This window comes from Panulirus ornatus, chromosome 33 (genome assembly GCF_036320965.1).
Source record: "Panulirus ornatus isolate Po-2019 chromosome 33, ASM3632096v1, whole genome shotgun sequence".
NCBI classification, from domain to species: Eukaryota; Metazoa; Arthropoda; class Malacostraca; order Decapoda; family Palinuridae; genus Panulirus; species Panulirus ornatus.
Genome location: NC_092256.1, coordinates 25,151,601 through 25,171,300, shown reverse-complemented (window position 1 = coordinate 25,171,300; position 19,700 = coordinate 25,151,601). Strand labels below are relative to the sequence as shown.

Genomic DNA, 19,700 nt, shown 5'->3' with positions numbered 1-19,700 from the left:
TGATTCAATCCACTGACAGCACGTCAACCCCGGTATACCACATCGCTCCAATTCACTCTATTCCTTGCCCTCCTTTCACCCTCCTGCATGTTCAGGCCCCGATCACACAAAATCTTTTTCACTCCATCTTTCCACCTCCAATTTGGTCTCCCTCTTCTCCTTGTTCCCTCCACCTCCGACACATATATTCTCTTGGTCAATCTTTCCTCACTCATTCTCTCCATGTGCCCAAACCATTTCAAAACACCCTCTTCTGCTCTCTCAACCACGCTCTTTTTATTTCCACACATCTTCCAAAGGAAGGAACAGAGAAGGGGGCTGGATGAGGATGTTTCCTCAGAGGCCCAGTCCTCTGTTCTTAACGCTACTTCGCTGACGCGGGAAATGGCGAATAGTATGAAAGAAAGAATATATAATATATATATATTTCTTTTTCTTTCTTTTAAACATTCGCCATTTCCCGTTTTAGCAAGGTAGCATTAAGAACAGAGGACTGGGCCTTTGTGGAATATCCTCACCTGGCCCCACTCTGTTCCTTCTTTTGGAAAATTAAAAAAAAAACGAGAGGGGAGGATTTCCAGCCGCCCACTTCCTCCCCTTTTAGTCGCCTTCTATGACACGCAGGTGAATACGTGGGAAGTATTCTTAATCCCCTATCCCCAGGGATAATATATATATATATATCCACCCACCTTCCTGCCTCAGGGGGCCCTTTCCTTCTTCTATTGGGCCCTCACAGCAACCATGAAGCCAACCTTATTCACTGGAGAGGGGAGCACAGGTCACACAGTGAAGTGATGTGTATATTTCCCTGTTTACTATGTTCCTGTCTTACTGTACCAGTGCCTCCATCTCTTGTACCATTAATCTCAGTTAGTTTTGTGAAGAACTTTTTCTGGATTTTGTAAACTTTATTTGACTCAACTAGTAAAGAATTTTTTATTTATCTAGTATATACTCATTTTTAGACATTTCTCTCCTGATTTACGTATCTCAAAATATCTGTTTTTTCATTCATTTTCCAAGATATTCAATTGTTTTCATTTGATTCATGTGCTAGAACTTTCTTATTCAGGCCTTCATGTGCTAAACTCAGTTCCCTCCACTCATAACGGTCTTCTCATCTAAAAATAGTGTATTATGTACAGTAATTTCATATTAATTTTCCATATTCAGAACTTAGAGGCAACAATAGCAAGCCAAGAAGTTGCAGCTGGAAGCTTAAGAGGACAAGTTGCATCATTAGATAAAAGATTAACAGCAGAATTGGAAAAGCAGCAGTCACTGGAGAATAGGAGAAAAAAAGCTGAAGAGAGAATGGAAGAAGAAAGGCAGCGATCAGTTCAATGTGTAAAGGAACTGGAAGAAGCTAAGCAGGTGCAGAGCATTCTGAAATTTGTTGAAAAATTATATTGAAAAATAATCATTATTATTTTTTTTTACATTATGCATCATTGAAATACATTCCTAATTCCATGAGATGTATCAGGTACATTCAGGCATCACTCACACAAATCCTCAACCATAGGCATTGTGTTTTCAGTGACACATGGACTTTCACGATTGTTAGTGCTTCTCACTTTTATCACTTTACACACTAAGTTAATCAAGCAAAATCAAAGTCTGTTTTTACCTCCTTTATAGTCATTCCAGTAGCATCTTTATCTGAATTCATCCATAGTCTTTGTTAGTTCTTTCACTCTATTCAGCATTCTACCTCAGAATGGCTGTGACAGACTAAAAGAGCTGTATTTTACAGTCTTGAAAGAAGAGAAATTTATATGATACATCATGTGTAACAGCAAATAGGACAAAAACAAAATGTATTGGAATTAAAAGCTTCAGATATGTAGAAAGAATCAGAGTAATTAGATGGGCTAGTGTTCCAGAGAATGTACTTAAAAGATCTCAGGCTAAAATATGTAAATGCCCTGCAAGAAAAAAGGTGAGGCTCCTCAATGGTTTACTTCTAAAGTAAGCATCAAAACCTTTAAAGGAAATTTAAATGGCCGGTGAAAGTAAGTACCAGATAAGCCAAAAATCAATGATTACAAAAGAAGTGTAGTGGCAAGCAAGCTTTGAACACTAGACTAGCCTTGCACAGGTAAAATTTCTTCATAGGTACGTGTACCTTTAACTTTACTTCTATATATGTTATTGACCACTATTTCCTCTGTTGTAGAATCCTTATGACCAATTGTTTATTTCATACTTGATTGCAATATCCCCCATTAGCGAAGTAGCTTCTGGAACAGAAGAAACTCCACATACATTTTCTAGCTGTCATGTGAAATGCACTGAAACTACAGCCAGGCCCTACAGACCTTTCCATGGTTTATCCCAGATGCTTCACATAACTTGGTTCAGTCAATTGACAGTATATCAACCTCAGTATACCACATTGTTCCGATTCACACTATCTTGTGCGTGCCTTTCACTCTCTTGCATGTTCAGGCCCAGATCACTCGAAGTCTTTTCCATTTCATTGTTCCATCTCCAGTTTGGTCTTCCTGATCTGTCCACTCCACTTCTGACACACTTATCCTCTTTGTCAACCTTTCATCATTCTCTCCATATGTCCAAACCATTTCAGCACACCTTCCTCAGTTCTCTCAACCTCGCTCTTAGTCTTACCACACATCTCTCTTACCCTTCCATTACTTCCTCACTCAAACCACTTCAAACCACATGTTGTCCTCAGATGTTTCATTTCTGACACATCCACCATCCTCTGTGCAGCCTTATCTATAGCCCATGCCTCGCATCCATATGATATTGCTGGGGCTACTTTACCTTCAAACATACTTAGTTTTGCCCTTTTGATGATGTTTTCTCTTTCCACACATTCGTCAGCACTCCTAGAACCTTCACCCTTTCATCCAACCTATGACCCACTTCCACTTCCATGGTTCCATTTGATGCAATGTTTACTCTCAGACATCAAAAACACTTCACTTCCTTCAAGTTTTCTCTGTTCATAGTCTCACCTCAACTAACCTGTCCCTTACTGCTGGACCAAATGACTTGCTCTTATTCACGTGTATCGTCAACTTCCTCCTTTCACAAACTTTTCCAAACACAGCCACCAACTTTTGCAATTTCTCACTCAAATCTGCAGCCAGTGCTCTATCATCAGCAAACAACTCACTTCCCAGGCCTCTCATTCCCCACAGACTACATACTTGCCCCTCTCTCCAACTCTTGCATTTATATCCTTCCCCCTCCATCCATGAACAAATATAACAACCATGGTGACATCACACACCCCTGCCACAGACCAACTTACATATGAACCATTCAGTCTCCTTTCTTCCTAGTCATACACATGCCTTACACCCCTGATAAGAACTTCTCACTGCTTCTAGCATCTTTTCTCCTACACCATATGTTCTTAAGACCTTCCACAAGGTATCTCTATTCAACTTTGTCATATGCTTTCTCCAGATCTATAAATACCACAGATAAGTCTGTTTCTCAAAGCATTTCTCACCTACATTCTTTTAAGCAAGCACCTGATCCAAACATCCTCTATCACTTCTGAAACCAGACCACTCTTCCCCAGTCTGATGCTCTGTACATGCCTTCACCCTCTGAATCACTGCTCTCCCATACAGCTTACTAGTGCACTCAACAGACCTATACTTCTGTGGCTTGAACACTCACAGTTATACCTCATGCCTTTATACAGTAACACTGTACAAACATTCTGCCAGCCCCAGGCATCTCACCGTGATCCATATATACATTAAGAATCTTTACCAACCAATCAACTACATTATCACCTACTTTCTTAATATATTCAGCTGCAGTACCATCCTCTCCAGCCACCTTCCCACATTTTATTTTACATAAAGCTCTCACCACCTCTTCTCTCTTCACCAATACCACTTTCCACAACTCTCACTTCACATACCATCCCGACCAAAACACCCTTCATCTACCACCCTGTCATCAAATCCACTCATTAGTCCCTCAGAATACTCACTCCATTTTTCCCTCACTTCATCATGCCTGTAACCACTTCCTGTTTTTCCCCCTTCACCAATGTTCCTATTTGTTACCATGTTTTTGACATATTGTTAACCTCTTTCTAAATTTTTTTTTTTTTTTTTACTGATATCCAGTTTCTTATTTCACATATGCAAATCTTCAATATGTAGTTTTTTGTTTACAACACTTATTGTGCTTATTTTGTTTATTGTTGGCAAAAACACAAGTTCACTGTATGGAAAACTATTTTGCTAATCAAAAGCCTGACATCAACAGTAAGAAAAAGTCTTGTAGGAAGATTTTTAGTTTTTAATGATCAAATACTTCTCATGTTAGTCCTTAGTTAGAATAATAAGGACAGCCAGTAAATTTTTTTTTCCTACAGGATGCTAAAACAAGAAGCCTGTTAGACCTTGAAATGCGTGATTATGAGCTTACTGTACAAGAACTGAATGACCAGTTAGCAGAGAAAGATTATTGTATATCAGAGCTACAGGCAGAAATGGAGAGAGAAAAAGGACGATCAGGTAGTCTTCAAGACCAACTGACACATCTTACCACTCAGGAGGCAACTGAGAGAGAAAGAGCTGAGAAAATGAAGGTAAGTTGTGATGAAACTCATATTTTTTAGGGGTTCCCATACCAGTTGAACAGCCTAGTACCACACTGTTTGCTTATAGTTATAAGTACTGTATTACTATCTCTAATCATTTGCATGACAGGAACACTTCTTTCCACATCATGGTAAGTGAAGTTGATTGGTGAATAGTAGACTTTCAAAAACTTAGGATCTGACATCTCAGAAACTCCATTGATTCAGACAACATGGACAGTGAAGACTACATGTACATTGCTTAACTAATGCCAACATGAGTTGCCAGAGGGTACCAACTAAACTTGCAAGCCAGAAGCCATCCAACTGTCAGAAAACTCTTGTCCATCTGAGGCATGTTTTTCACATAGTCTTCTTAATTTCTGTTGCCTTATTACCTGACCTACCATACTCCACAGAGATTGGGTCACCCTCCAATTACCTATTGTGGTCAGGGACTACTGTACATGTCAGCCAAGAGGAAGGGCTTTCTGCAGCATAATGTCATGCATAGTTTCACATGGTTACAACTTAGCTGGTGATTTTGCCAATATTTGTAAGTAGATTTTCGAACTGCCCTCAAAAGTTATTATAGTTATTTTTTGCATACATGAAATGTGATTTTGACATGATTAGTAATATGTTCCCTTCTTTTGTTTGGAATAATCATCAGCTTGTTAGAGAAATACATACAGATGATGACAAGAAAGGAGATTAGCTTAAAATTTTGACATGCTTTTCAACAGCTTAGAGCCAACTTAGGAAACAGAATCCATTTATGCATGCATCCAAATGTATCAGAGTTTGATAAATCATTTATTGATATATTAGTGTACTGTAGTAGTTGGTAGCAAGTCAGTGACTAGGGAAGTATATTATCAGTACTACCCACCTAGGTATAGGAACGGTTAGTGACAGCTGTGTAGTGATCCAGCACTTTAGTGGTTGTCAAGTTGTACTCCTCTGGCCCAGACAGCTGTCTTTTCTTTCAGCCTTACCCACACGTGGACTACTGGCATTCTCTCCACAAACATACAATCTCTCCTTGTCATACATAACTTATGACAACACTTCTTGACAACACTTGACTCACACAGGCCATTCTTTGTAACTCTAGATTTTCCTGCAGCAAGTATTATGCACTCATCCTGCCTTTTGGCCGAATGGTAGGAGCAGTAGATAGAAGTTGTAGCCAGGTACATTTAGGTGGTAGCTTTAGTTAGAAACATTAAGTAGAGGTAGTAGGCAAGAGCATCAGATAAAAGTAGTCAGAAGGAACATTGGTAGGAGCCTTTGCAAACTCTGCACTAGAGTTGCTCTCTGCCTGTGGCTTGTTCAGAGAGAGGCAGTAAAGGCTAAAAAGTGGCACTAGAGTTCTCTAGTTATGGAGACACTATTGCCGTGGCCACTTCCCTGAGGGAGTTCCAGTTGGAACAGGCGTCAGAGATATAGATAGTATACTGTATTTGATTTAGTCTAATTTTAGAGTAATCCACCAAATCTTGGTTTTTATTGATTGTTTGACCACCTGTTCTCATCTATTTTACACTCAGAGACTATTATTGGAGCACAAAACACAGTTGGCTGAGCTACGCCTTACCAAGGAGGCACAATCCACTGCCAAGGAGGTGGACCGTGTAACAATTGAACAACTGACGCAGGTGGGCATGAGTTTTCTCGTGTTTTTAATGGTCTGTGATTTGTACAGTAAATGGGTTTATGCATATGAAATTTTCTTCAACTAATGGTCAAGCAAGACCTGTGAATGATAAATTGCTGATGGCAAGAATAGAAATAATTTTCTAGAACTTTTGTTTGATTCCTAAATGCTGTACTTTTGTGATCCTAATTTATTGATCTGTATCATATTTATTTGGGGTATCCAGTTTTACTGAATGTCAGAGCTGCATATGATAATCATCAGAAGTTTTAGAGCTACAAGACCTGCTTGATTTCACACGTACATTTTTATCAGTATTACATAAATACATTGATAAACATTCTGGATATTTTCCTGGAGAATGGAGCTCTAAGTGAAACAGCTCTCCTTAGGGTCATTATATCATTGCAAATATGTAGATGCATTCCTGAGGATTTTATTTCATACCTATGAGATATATTCAGTATTGTTTATAAGGTTTACAGGTATTTATAAACAAATAATTAGAGCAACATGTAGGAAGAGAGGAAAGTGATTGGTTCTCAGTGAATGTAGGTTTGCGGCAGGGGTGTGTGATGTCTCCATGGTTGTTTAATTTGTTTATGGATGGGGTTGTTAGGGAGGTAAATGCAAGAGTTTTGGAAAGAGGGGCAAGTATGAAGTCTGTTGGGGATGAGAGAGCTTGGGAAGTGAGTCAGTTGTTGTTCGCTGATGATACAGCGCTGGTGGCGGATTCATGTGAGAAACTGCAGAAGCTGGTGACGGAGTTTGGTAAAGTGTGTGGAAGAAGAAAGTTAAGAGTAAATGTGAATAAGAGCAAGGTTATTAGGTACAGTAGGGTTGAGGGTCAAGTCAATTGGGAGGTGAGTTTGAATGGAGAAAAACTGGAGGAAGTGAAGTGTTTTAGATATCTGGGAGTGGATCTGTCAGCGGATGGAACCATGGAAGCGGAAGTGCATCATAGGGTGGGGGAGGGGGCGAAAATTTTGGGAGCCTTGAAAAATGTGTGGAAGTCGAGAACATTATCTCGGAAAGCAAAAATGGGTATGTTTGAAGGAATAGTGGTTCCAACAATGTTGTATGGTTGCGAGGCGTGGGCTATGGATAGAGTTGTGCGCAGGAGGATGGATGTGCTGGAAATGAGATGTTTGAGGACAATGTGTGGTGTGAGGTGGTTTGATCGAGTAAGTAACGTAAGGGTAAGAGAGATGTGTGGAAATAAAAAGAGCGTGGTTGAGAGAGCAGAAGAGGGTGTTTTGAAATGGTTTGGGCACATGGAGAGAATGAGTGAGGAAAGATTGACCAAGAGGATATATGTGTCGGAGGTGGAGGGAACGAGGAGAAGAGGGAGACCAAATTGGAGGTGGAAAGATGGAGTGAAAAGGATTTTGTGTGATCGGGGCCTGAACATGCAGGAGGGTGAAAGGAGGGCAAGGAATAGAGTGAATTGGAGCGATGTGGTATACAGGGGTTGACGTGCTGTCAGTGGATTGAATCAAGGCATGTGAAGCGTCCGGGGTAAACCATGGAAAGCTGTGTAGGTATGTATTTTGCGTGTGTGGACGTGTGTATGTACATGTGTATGGGGGGGGTTTGGGCCATTTCTTTCGTCTGTTTCCTTGCGCTACCTCGCAACCGCGGGAGACAGCGACGAGGTATAAAAAAAAAAAAAAAAAAAAAAATCTTTATTGAATAATGATTGGCAAATAAGATTGCTCAGTATTGTCACGAATGACATTTGTTTGATGAATAGTGAAGATTAAAGTAAAATGGATGAGAGAGGCAGCATGGTGAGCTTTAGTGGGTGGGAGGAAGTTGGAAGGCAGTGGCTTTTGTACCGATCTGCTGTGGCTGAAACTAACCTATCGCTGCATCACTGAAATTATGATTTATATGTGCGTGTGTGGGCGTTTATTTATATACATGTGTATGTGGGTGGGTTGGGCCATTCTTTTGTCTGTTTCCTTGTGCTCACTAGCACGGGAGACAGTGACAGAGTATAATAAAAAAGAATATGAAATCTATCTCTTCTGCCCCCAAAAGGGGATAGCCATGGCAAAAGTCTCCAAAACTGGTGAACTTTGCTTAAATTATGAATTACGTAGTGATAACAGAGGCAGTAGTGATGAGGGGGTATGGAGGTGATACGTCCGTCTTTGGTAACACTGGGCTCAGCATTGCCAGAGGCTATTGAACAGAAAATGTTCTCTTCTCAAAGTTATGTGTTAGTATAGAGCAACATTGCATCAGAATGAAGTACAATGAGTGAGAGAGGCAGCATAGTGAGCCTTAGTGGGTGGGAGGGAGTTGGAAGGCAGTGGATATTGTACCAATCTGCTGTGGCTGAAACTAACCTATTGCTGCATCACTGACATTATGATTTATATCTATCTCTGCTGCCCATTCCCTCTGGGAACTCCCAAAAGGGAATAGCCATGGCAAAAGTCTCCAAAACTAGTGAACTCTTGCTGAAATTATGAATTATGTGGTGATAACAGAGGCAGTTGTGATGATGGAGGTGATGAGGGGGTATTGAGGTAACTGGTATGGAGGTGATATGTCTGTCTTTAGTAACACTGGACTCAGCGTTGCCAGAGGCTGGTGAACAGAAAATGTCTCTTCACAAAGTTCTGTATTAGCATAAATGAGCAACATTGCATTACTTCAGCATTATGTGACATAACATTGTAAAGCATGATGTGAGAAAGCAGGAAGATGGGGTGAGTAGGGATGAAGGAAAGGGATGTGGCAACTTGCATCAGGTGTGTTGCCAAGTATTTCTCAACCTACTGCCAGTTAACCTAGCTTTGCATAGCATACCTGCCATTTTTTCTAAAAAGCTATTCCTTGAATGAGCCACATTTGTTCCTGTTAACTTCATGTTCATGGCTGTAGCTTTTTTTCTTGTTTTCATTCTTAATAATTGTTCTAACTGTCAGTCTAGCTAATCTGAAAGCATTCAGGACATTGACCTGACATTCACTAGTTTCTCACCTCCTCAAGACTTTTAATTTCACATCCAAAATGAGGCTTTTCATAGGCACTTTAGATGCAATAGCAACACTACAACTAGCAAGCCATCTTCTACTCATAGTAGGTAAAAAAAAATAGTAACCTTAGTGCTGAAAAGTCAGCTCCTGTTTTCAAGCTTTGTACTTGATAACAGAACAGAGCACTTGGCTCAGGTTGGATGTGAGTGTATATTTGTACAGTGCTCTGATTGGCAAAGTGAGTATAAACAAAGAGTACTGCTCTCAGGATGTTGTGAGTCATTGGACTCATGTTTTTTACTTTTTTAATGAATTTTCATTTTTTTGTTCTTGTTTGTTTCTTGTAAAACCAGAGCTCCAAGATGCAAGCAGGAGCGTTGTATTGAAATGTTGCTCTGATGGGTAGTGCTAACTGGGATATGTTTGCATATTATGAGATCATTGTATGTAATGGAAAGGTACAGGTTGAACCTCTTTAATCCAGTAACTGTGAGACCTGGCCACTGCGGGACCACAGAAAATGCCGGAAAACAGGAATTGACTCCTATGGGAACCCTCTATGTAAATACGTATATGCCTGACTCCTAGTCTTGCGAGCTCCTTCCAAATACTTATTGCTGTGTTATCAAAGGTAGAACAAAGCTTAAAGCAAGAAATAATACAACCGTTAGTGCTTCCAAACAAGGTTTATTGTTACATCAAATGGAGACTTAGCAATATCTTGGGCAAGGGTTTTTGTGGCATACAATGCCAATACAGGGCAGATTCATCAGCATTATACACTTATTCTAGGACTAAGTTTTCTGCTGCCACTAACTGTGCAAATTTATCCCCAAACCTCGTCGCAGCTTTGTGATGAGTAGATAATGTAATGAACAACCATAGGTTGGTAGTTTGGTTTGGTCAACTCTTGTTGCTATTGTTGTTTTATTGTTATCGTCAAGGCAGCCAGCCTGCGCTGTGTCAGTCCCAGCGTGACGGCCAGCTCATACACTCTGCCTTGCCCAATACATATTGCTATTGGTTGTTTAACAGAGAATTGGGAGTTTTTATCAGTTTTTTTAATATTTTCTTACACTACAAGATTTGTGCCAGCACTACACTTCTCACTGCACACGCTATATACTGAAATTCCATGTCTAAACTTAATCTTGTGTAACCATCCTTGCTAATATTCTCAGTCATAGTCTTGCTTTGGTTCAATGTGAAAAACTTTGGTCTGCTTGAGAAGCATCTCTCCAGAAAAACTTTATTTTCATTATGTGGGAATATATTTTTTTATTATACTTTGTCGTTGTCTCTCGCATTAGCGAGGTAACGCATGGAAACAGACAAAAGAATGGCCTAACCCACCCATATACACATGCATGTACATAAATGCCCACACACACACACACACACACACACATATACATACCTATACATTTCAACCTCCTTGTATTAACTTTCTAAAATGGGAAACAGAAGAAGGAGTCACGCGGGGAGTGCTCATCCTCCTCGAAGGCTCAGAGTGGGGTGCCTAAATGTGTGTGGATGTAACCAAGATGTGAAAAAAGGAGAGATAGGTAGTATGTTTGAGGAAAGGAACCTGGATGTTTTGGCTCTGAGTGAAACGAAGCTCAAGGGTAAAGGGGAAGAGTGGTTTGGAAATGTCTGGGGAGTGAAGTCAGGGGTTAGTGAGAGGACAAGAGCAAGGGAAGGAGTAGCAATACTCCTGAAACAGGAGTTGTGGGAGTATGTGATAGAATGTAAGAAAGTAAATTCTCGATTAATATGGGTAAAATTGAAAGTTGATGGAGAGAGGTGGGTGATTATTGGTGCATATGCACCTGGGCATGAGAAGAAAGATCAGGAGAGGCAAGTGTTTTGGGAGCAGCTAAATGAGTGTGTTAGCGGTTTTGATGCACGAGACCGGGTTATAGTGATGGGTGATTTGAATGCAAAGGTGAGTAATGTGGCAGTTGAGGGAATAATTGGTATGCATGGGGTGTTCAGTGTTGTAAATGGAAATGGTGAAGAGCTTGTAGATTTATGTGCTGAAAAAGGACTGATGATTGGGAATACCTGGTTTAAAAAGCGAGATATACATAAGTATACTTATGTAAGTAGGAGAGATGGCCAGAGAGCATTATTGGATTACGTGTTAATTGACAGGCGTGCGAAAGAGAGACTTTTGGATGTCAATGTGCTGAGAGGTGCAACTGGAGGGATGTCTGATCATTATCTTGTGGAGGCTAAGGTGAAGATTAGTATGGGTTTTCAGAAAAGAAGAGTGAATGTTGGGGTGAAGAAGGTGGTGAGAGTAAGTGAGCTTGGGAAGGAGACCTGTGTGAGGAAGTATCAGGAGAGACTGTGTACAGAATGGAAAAAGGTGAGAACAATGGAAGTAAGGGGAGTGGGGGAGGAATGGGATGTATTTAGGGAATCAGTGATGGATTGCGCAAAAGATGCTTGTGGCATGAGAAGAGTGGGAGGTGGGCTGTTTAGAAAGGGTAGTGAGTGGTGGGATGAAGAAGTAAGAGTATTAGTGAAAGAGAAGAGGGAGGCATTTGGACGATTTTTGCAGGGAAAAAATGCAATTGAGTGGGAGAAGTATAAAAGAAAGAGACAAGAGGTCAAGAGAAAGGTGCAAGAGGTGAAAAAAAGGGCAAATGAGAGTTGGGGTGAGAGACTATCAGTAAATTTTAGGGAGAATAAAAAGATGTTCTGGAAGGAGGTAAATAGGGTGCGTAAGACAAGGGAGCAAATGGGAACTTCAGTGAAGGGCGTAAATGGGGAGGTGATAACAAGTAGTGGTGATGTGAGAAGGAGATGGAATGAGTATTTTGAAGGTTTGTTGAATGTGTCTGATGACAGAGTGGCAGATATAGGGTGTTTTGGTCGAGGTGGTGTGCAAAGTGCGAGGGTTAGGGAAAATGATTTGGTAAACAGAGAAGAGGTAGTAAAAGCTTTGCGGAAGATGAAAGCCGGCAAGGCAGCAGGTTTGGATGGTATTGCAGTGGAATTTATAAAAAAAGGGGGTGACTGTATTGTTGACTGGTTGGTAAGGTTATTTAATGTATGTATGACTCATGGTGAGGTGCCTGAGGATTGGCGGAATGCGTGCATAGTGCCATTGTACAAAGGCAAAGGGGATAAGAGTGAGTGCTCAAATTACAGAGGTATAAGTTTGTTGAGTATTCCTGGTAAATTATATGGGAGAGTATTGATTGAGAGGGTGAAGGCATGTACAGAGCATCAGATTGGGGAAGAGCAGTGTGGTTTCAGAAGTGGTAGAGGATGTGTGGATCAGGTGTTTGCTTTGAAGAATGTATGTGAGAAATACTTAGAAAAGCAAATGGATTTGTATGTAGCATTTATGGATCTGGAGAAGGCATATGATAGAGTTGATAGAGATGCTCTGTGGAAGGTATTAAGAATATATGGTGTGGGAGGCAAGTTGTTAGAAGCAGTGAAAAGTTTTTATCGAGGATGTAAGGCATGTGTACGTGTAGGAAGAGAGGAAAGTGATTGGTTCTCAGTGAATGTAGGTTTGCGGCAGGGGTGTGTGATGTCTCCATGGTTGTTTAATTTGTTTATGGATGGGGTTGTTAGGGAGGTAAATGCAAGAGTCTTGGAAAGAGGGGCAAGTATGAAGTCTGTTGGGGATGAGAGAGCTTGGGAAGTGAGTCAGTTGTTGTTCGCTGATGATACAGCGCTGGTGGCGGATTCATGTGAGAAACTGCAGAAGCTGGTGACGGAGTTTGGTAAAGTGTGTGGAAGAAGAAAGTTAAGAGTAAATGTGAATAAGAGCAAGGTTATTAGGTACAGTAGGGTTGAGGGTCAAGTCAATTGGGAGGTGAGTTTGAATGGAGAAAAACTGGAGGAAGTGAAGTGTTTTAGATATCTGGGAGTGGATCTGTCAGCGGATGGAACCATGGAAGCGGAAGTGGATCATAGGGTGGGGGAGGGGGCAAAAATTTTGGGAGCCTTGAAAAATGTGTGGAAGTCGAGAACATTATCCCGGAAAGCAAAAATGGGTATGTTTGAAGGAATAGTGGTTCCAACAATGTTGTATGGTTGCGAGGCGTGGGCTATGGATAGAGTTGTGCGCAGGAGGATGGATGTGCTGGAAATGAGATGTTTGAGGACAATGTGTGGTGTGAGGTGGTTTGATCGAGTAAGTAATGTAAGGGTAAGAGAGATGTGTGGAAATAAAAAGAGCGTGGTTGAGAGAGCAGAAGAGGGTGTTTTGAAGTGGTTTGGGCACATGGAGAGAATGAGTAAGGAAAGATTGACCAAGAGGATATATGTGTCGGAGGTGGAGGGAACAAGGAGAAGAGGGAGACCAAATTGGAGGTGGAAAGATGGAGTGAAAAGGATTTTGTGTGATCGGGGCCTGAACATGCAGGAGGGTGAAAGGAGGGCAAGGAATAGAGTGAATTGGAGCGATGTGGTATACAGGGGTTGACGTGCTGTCAGTGGATTGAATCAAGGCATGTGAAGCGTCCGGGGTAAACCATGGAAAGCTGTGTAGGTATGTATATTTGCGTGTGTGGACGTATGTATGTACATGTGTATGGGGGGGGTTGGGCCATTTCTTTCGTCTGTTTCCTTGCGCTACCTCGCAAACGCGGGAGACAGCGACGAGGTATAAAAAAAAAAAAAAAAAAAAAAAAAACATTTCAACGTATACATACATATACATACACAGACATATACATATTTACACATGTACATATTCCATTCATACTTACTGCCTTCAATCCATTCCCGTCGCCACCCCGCCACACATGAAACAGCACCTCCTTCCCTCCATGTGTGCACGAGGTAGCGCTAGGAAAAGACAACAAAGGCCGCATTCATTCACACTCAGTCTCTAGCTGTCTAGCTGTCATGTGCCATGCATTAAAGCCACAGCTGTCTATCCACATCCAGGCCCCACAAAACTTTCCATGGTTTACCCCAGATGCTTCACATGCCCTGGTTCAATTCATTGACAGCACATCGACCCCAGTATACCACATCATTCCAATTCACTCTATTCCTTGCATGCCTTTCACCCTCCTTTATGTTTCTTCCCTGATTGCTCAAAATCTTTTTCACTCCATCCTTCCACCTCTGATTTGGTCTCCCACTTCTCCTCGTTCCCTCCACCTCTGACACATATATCCTCTTTGTCAATCTTTCCTCACTCATTCTCTCCATGTTTCCAAACCATTTCAACACATCCTCTTCTGCTCTCTCTACCACACTCTTTTTATTACCACACATCTCTCTTACCCTTTTGTTACTTGCTTGATCAAACTGCCTCACACCACATATTGTCCTCAAACATTTCATTTCCAACTCATCCACCCTCCTCTGCTCAACCCTATCTATAGCCCATGCCTTGCAACCATATAACATTGTTGGAAGCACTATTCCTTCAAACATACCCATTTTTGCTCCCCAAGATAACGTTCTTGCCTTCCACATATTCTTCATTGTTCCTAGCACATTCACCCCTCCCCCACCCTATGACTCACTTCCGCTTTCATTGTTCCATCCACTGCTAAACCCACTCCCAGATATCTAAAACACTTCACTTCCTCCAGTTTTTCTCCATTCAAACTTACCTCTCAATTAACTTGTCCCTCAACCCTACTGAACCTAATAACCTTGCTCTTATTCACATTTATTTTCAGCTTTCTTCTTTCACACTCTTTACCAAAGTCAGTCACCAACTTCTGCAGTTTCTCACCCAAATCAGCCACCAGCACTGTATCATCAGCGAACAACAACTGACTCTTTTCCCAAGCCCTCTCATCCACAACAGACTGCATACTTGCCCCTCTCTCCAAAACTCTTGCATTTACCTCCCTAACCACCCCATCCATAAACAAATTAAACCACCATGGAGACATCACACACCCCTACTGCAAACCGACATTCACTTGGAACCAATCACTTTCTTCTCTTCCTACTCATACACATGCCTTACATCCTTGGTAGAAAAAATTTCACTGCTTCTAGCAACTCCACACCATACACTTAATACCATCCACAAAGCATCTCTGTCAACCCTACCATACTCCTTCTCCAGATCCATAAATGCTACATACAAATCCATCTGTTTTTCTAAGTATTTCTCACATACATTCTTCAAAGCAAACACCTGATCCACACATCCTCTACCGCTTCTTAAACCACACTGATCTTCCCCAATGCTCTGCACATGCCTTGACCCTCTCAATCAATACCCTTCCATATGATTTCCCAGGAATACTCAACAAACTTATACTTTTGTAATTTGAACATTCACCTGTATCTCCTTTCCCTTTGTACAATGGCACTATGCATGCATTCTACCAATCCTCAGGCACTTCACCATGAACCATACATACAATGATTATCCTTACCAACCAATCAACAACACAGTCACCCCCTTTTTTTGACACATTCCATTGCAATACCATCCAAACCCGCTGTCTTGCCAGCTTTCATCTTCCACAAAACTTTCACTACCTCTTCTCTGTTTACCAAACCATTCTCCTTTACCCGCTCTCTTCGCACACCACCTCGACCAAAACACCCTATATCTGCCACTCTATCATCAAACACATTTAACAAACCTTCAAAATACTTACTCCATTTCCTCACTTCACCACTACTTGTTATTACCTCCCCATTAGCCCCCTTCTGTAATGTTCCCATTTCTTCTCTTGTCCTACATGCTTTATTTACCTCCTTCCAAAACATCTTTTTATTCTCCCTAAAATTTAATGATACTCTCTCACCCCAACTCTCATTTGCTCTCTTTTTCACCTCTTACACCTTTCTCTTCACCTCCTGCTGCCTTCTTTTATACCTCTCCCAGTCATTTGCACTACTTTCCAGCAGAAAACATCTAAATGCCTCTCTCTTCTCTTTCACTAACAATCTTACTTCTTCATCCCACCATTCACTACCCTTTCTAATCTGCCCACCTCCCACCTTTCTCATGCCACAAGCATCTTTTGTGCAAGCCATCTCTGCTTCCCTAAATACATCCCATTCCTCCCCCACTCCCCATATGTCATTTGCTCTCACCTTTTTCAATTCTGCACTCAATCTCTCTTGGTACTTTCTCACACAGGTCTCCTTTCTAAGCTCACTTACTGTCACCACTCTCTTCACCCCAACATATATGTATACAAATATGGGTATTAGGAGGGCTAGTGACATCTGCTTAGTGAGCCAGCACTTTAGTGATTGTCAAGTTGTGCTCCTCTGACCTAGGTAGCTGTCTTTTCTTTCTGCCTCATTAGCATATGGATTACTGACATTCTGTCCACATACATAGTATCTCTTCTTGTCATATGTAACACCTGACAACACTTAACCCATGCAGCTCCTTCTTCATAACTCTGTATTTTCCTGCAAAATGGTAGGAGCAGTAGATAGAAGTAGTAGGTAGTAACATTTAAATAGGAGCATTAGGTAGAAACATTAGGTAGAAGTAGTAAGTAGAAGCAGTAAATTGAAGTAGTTATTAGAAACATTAGGTGGGAGCCTCTGCTGACACTGCTAGACTTGCACTCTGCCAGTTGCCTGTTAAGTATGAGGCACTAAAGGCTAAGAAGCAGCACTGGAGGTCTTTAGTTATGGAGACTGTTACCATGGCCACCCCTCTGAGGGAGTTCCAGTTGGAACAGGCATCAGAGATATAGATAGATAGATAGATGTATGGGTGATGTTTAGGGAAGCAGTGCTGGCATGTGCTCGAGTTTCATGTGGCATGCGTTAAGTGGAAGGTGAGCAGATTAGAAAGGTAGTGAGTGATGGGATGAAGTGTATGAGCTGTACTTACAGGGAAGGAGTGGAAATGATTTGGAGATATATAAGAGAAAGTAGCAGGAGGTCAAGAGTAACATGCAAGGGTTGAAACAAAGGGCAAATGAAAGTTTGGGTGAGTGAGCAGCAATAAACTGTAGGGAAAATAAAATGTTTTGGAAGAAGGTTAATATTTTGCAAAAAGATGGGAAAACAAATGGGAACATCAGTGAAGGGGGCTAATGAAGTGAGTTGAATACTGAGTGACTACTTTCAGGACTGAGTTGAATACAGAGTGACTACTTTGAGGACTGTTGAATGTGTAGGATGATAGGGTGGCAGATGTAGGGTGTTTGAATTGAGATTGTATGTACTGTGAGAGAGTAATGGAGTGTGGTTTGGAAAAGAGAGGAGAGATGATGAAAGCCTTAACTAAGATAGATAAGATAGAATGTGGTAAGGCAGCTAGAGTGGGTGGTATTGCAGTTGAATTTCCTAAGAAAGGGGATGAGTGTGTTGTTGATTGGTTACTTGGGATTTTCAGGGATGTATGGATCATGGTAAGGTTCCTGAGGATTGGTGGATTGTATGTACAGTACCTTTGTATAAAGATGCACATTCAGACTGCAGAGATATAAGTTTGTTAATTGTACCTAGTAAGTTATATGGGAGAGTGATGATTGAGAGGGTGAAGGCATGTACAGAGTATCAGACTGGGGAGGAACATGTGGTTTCAGAAGTGGTGGAGGACATGTGGATTAGGTGTTTGCTTTAAAGAAGGTAAGAATACTTAGAGAAACAGAAGGATTTATTTGTGGCATTTATGGACCTAGAGAAAGCATATGATATGGTTGATAGAGATGCCTTATGGAAAGTGTTAGAGTATAGGGTGTGGGAGGAAAGCAGAATGCAGCAATGAAAGTTTTTTATCAAGGATGTGAGGTATGTTTACATGTAGGAAGAGTGGAGAATGAGTGGTTCCAAGTAAAGGTTCCATGTAGTAGGGGTGTGTGATGTCAGAATGTCTGTGTAATTTGTTAATGAATGGGGTGATTAGGGAGGTAAGTGTAAGTCTTGAAGAAAGGGGCAAATATGCTGTCTAAAGGGAATGATGGGACTTTGGAAGTGAGTCAGTCATTGTTTGCTTATGACAGCACTAGTGGCCGATACAAGTCAGAAATTGCAAAAGTTGGTGATAGAGTTTGGAAGAGTGTTTGAAAGGAGGAGGTTCAGAATAAATGTAAATAAAAACAAATGATTAGGTTTTGCAAGGTAGAGGGACAGTTTAGTTGGGATGCGAGTTTGAATGGAGAAAAAGTGGAGGAAGTGAAGTGTTTCAGATATCTGAGAGTGGACATGGAAGCACTGGGAAGCATGGAAGTGGAAGCAAGTTATAGGGTGGATGAGTAGGTCAAGGTTATAGGAGCATTGAAGAATGTCTGGAAAGGGAGGTCGTATTTGGGAGGGCAAAAATGGGTATCTTTGAAAGAGTGGTAGCTTCAACAGTGTTATATGGATACGAGGCATGGGCTATAGATGAGGATGTGTGGAAGAGGGTGGTGTTGGAATTGAAATGTCTGAGGACAGTATATGATGTGTGTTGGTTTAATTGAGTAGGAAATGAAAGGGAAAGAGAGATTTGGTAATAAGTAAGAAATGAAAGGGAAAGAGAGAGATTTGGTAATAAAATGAGTGAGGTTAAGAGTTGCATATAGTGATCTGAAATGGTTTGGACATATGGAGGGAATGAGTGAGGAGAGGTTGACAAAGAGGATATGTGTGTCAGAAGTGGAGGTAATAAGGAGAGGGTGGAGACCAAATTGGAGATGGTGTGAAAAAGATTTTGAGTGATCGGAGCCTGTGCATGGAGGAGGGTGAAAGATGGGCATGGGATCAAGTGAATGGGAATACTGTAGTGTACAGGGATCAAATTACTGTCAATGGACTGAACCAGGCCTTGTGTAGTGGTCAAGGGAAACAATGGAAAGGCCTTTGGGGCCTGGTTGTGAAGAGGGAGCTGTGGTTTCTGAGCATTTCATGTGACAGAGAATGTTCACAAGTCAGACCGCAGAGTTGGTTTATGGTCATTGTTACAACTCACTAAATTGAAAAATCATAAGAGAAGCTCAATAAAATTCCCTAGAAGGACCCAGATTTCTAAAGAATACTGTGTTAATCAAAGCACCTGAAGTTCCTGTTAAAACATGGTTGATACATTAAGTAAACCTGCAACAGCCCTTGATATTTCCCTGAATTAAATTGGGAACCCATCCAGTACCTGTGTAGCTCATGGAGGGAGGCTAGAGTGAACTGGTGGAAGATGAGCTTGGCCAAAATTTTTCAATGTGCCACACTTTATGTGTAAAAGGAGCCACATACAGCTTGAGCTGGGGTTGAGTCGTGCTTGATATATACCTTTTCTTCATATACTGCATGGTGGTTCATGCAGAACCATTTCCATGTATCAGACCTCTGCACATTGGAGCAAATATTGATTTTGTAACCTTTTTAATTCATACATTCCCTTAATCTTTGATTCCCTTTGTTTTCCTCTGTATCTGTTCCTGCTTATCTCTGTCATGCTGTCTTAGACTTTCAATATCAGGTATTTTCTCATATCACTTCAGATAGTAAGATGAATGAGTATGAATAGATGTCTCTATGTCTGTCTCTATTAATGAGAAATATGTTTAAT

The 19,700-nt window shown here is 41.1% G+C and overlaps 1 protein-coding gene across 2 annotated transcripts in view; it reads left to right on the top strand.

The window, feature by feature from the left end:
* The window catches only part of LOC139759651 (uncharacterized), a 144,893-nt gene that overhangs the window by 79,339 nt on the left and 45,854 nt on the right, over nt 1–19,700 (top strand). For both annotated transcript variants that reach the window (XM_071682045.1, XM_071682044.1), the window contains exons 11-13: nt 1,177–1,377; nt 4,376–4,591; nt 6,136–6,243. In XM_071682045.1, coding sequence (XP_071538146.1) covers nt 1,177–1,377; nt 4,376–4,591; nt 6,136–6,243 — 525 coding nt within the window. The remainder of the gene's footprint in view (nt 1–1,176; nt 1,378–4,375; nt 4,592–6,135; nt 6,244–19,700) is intronic.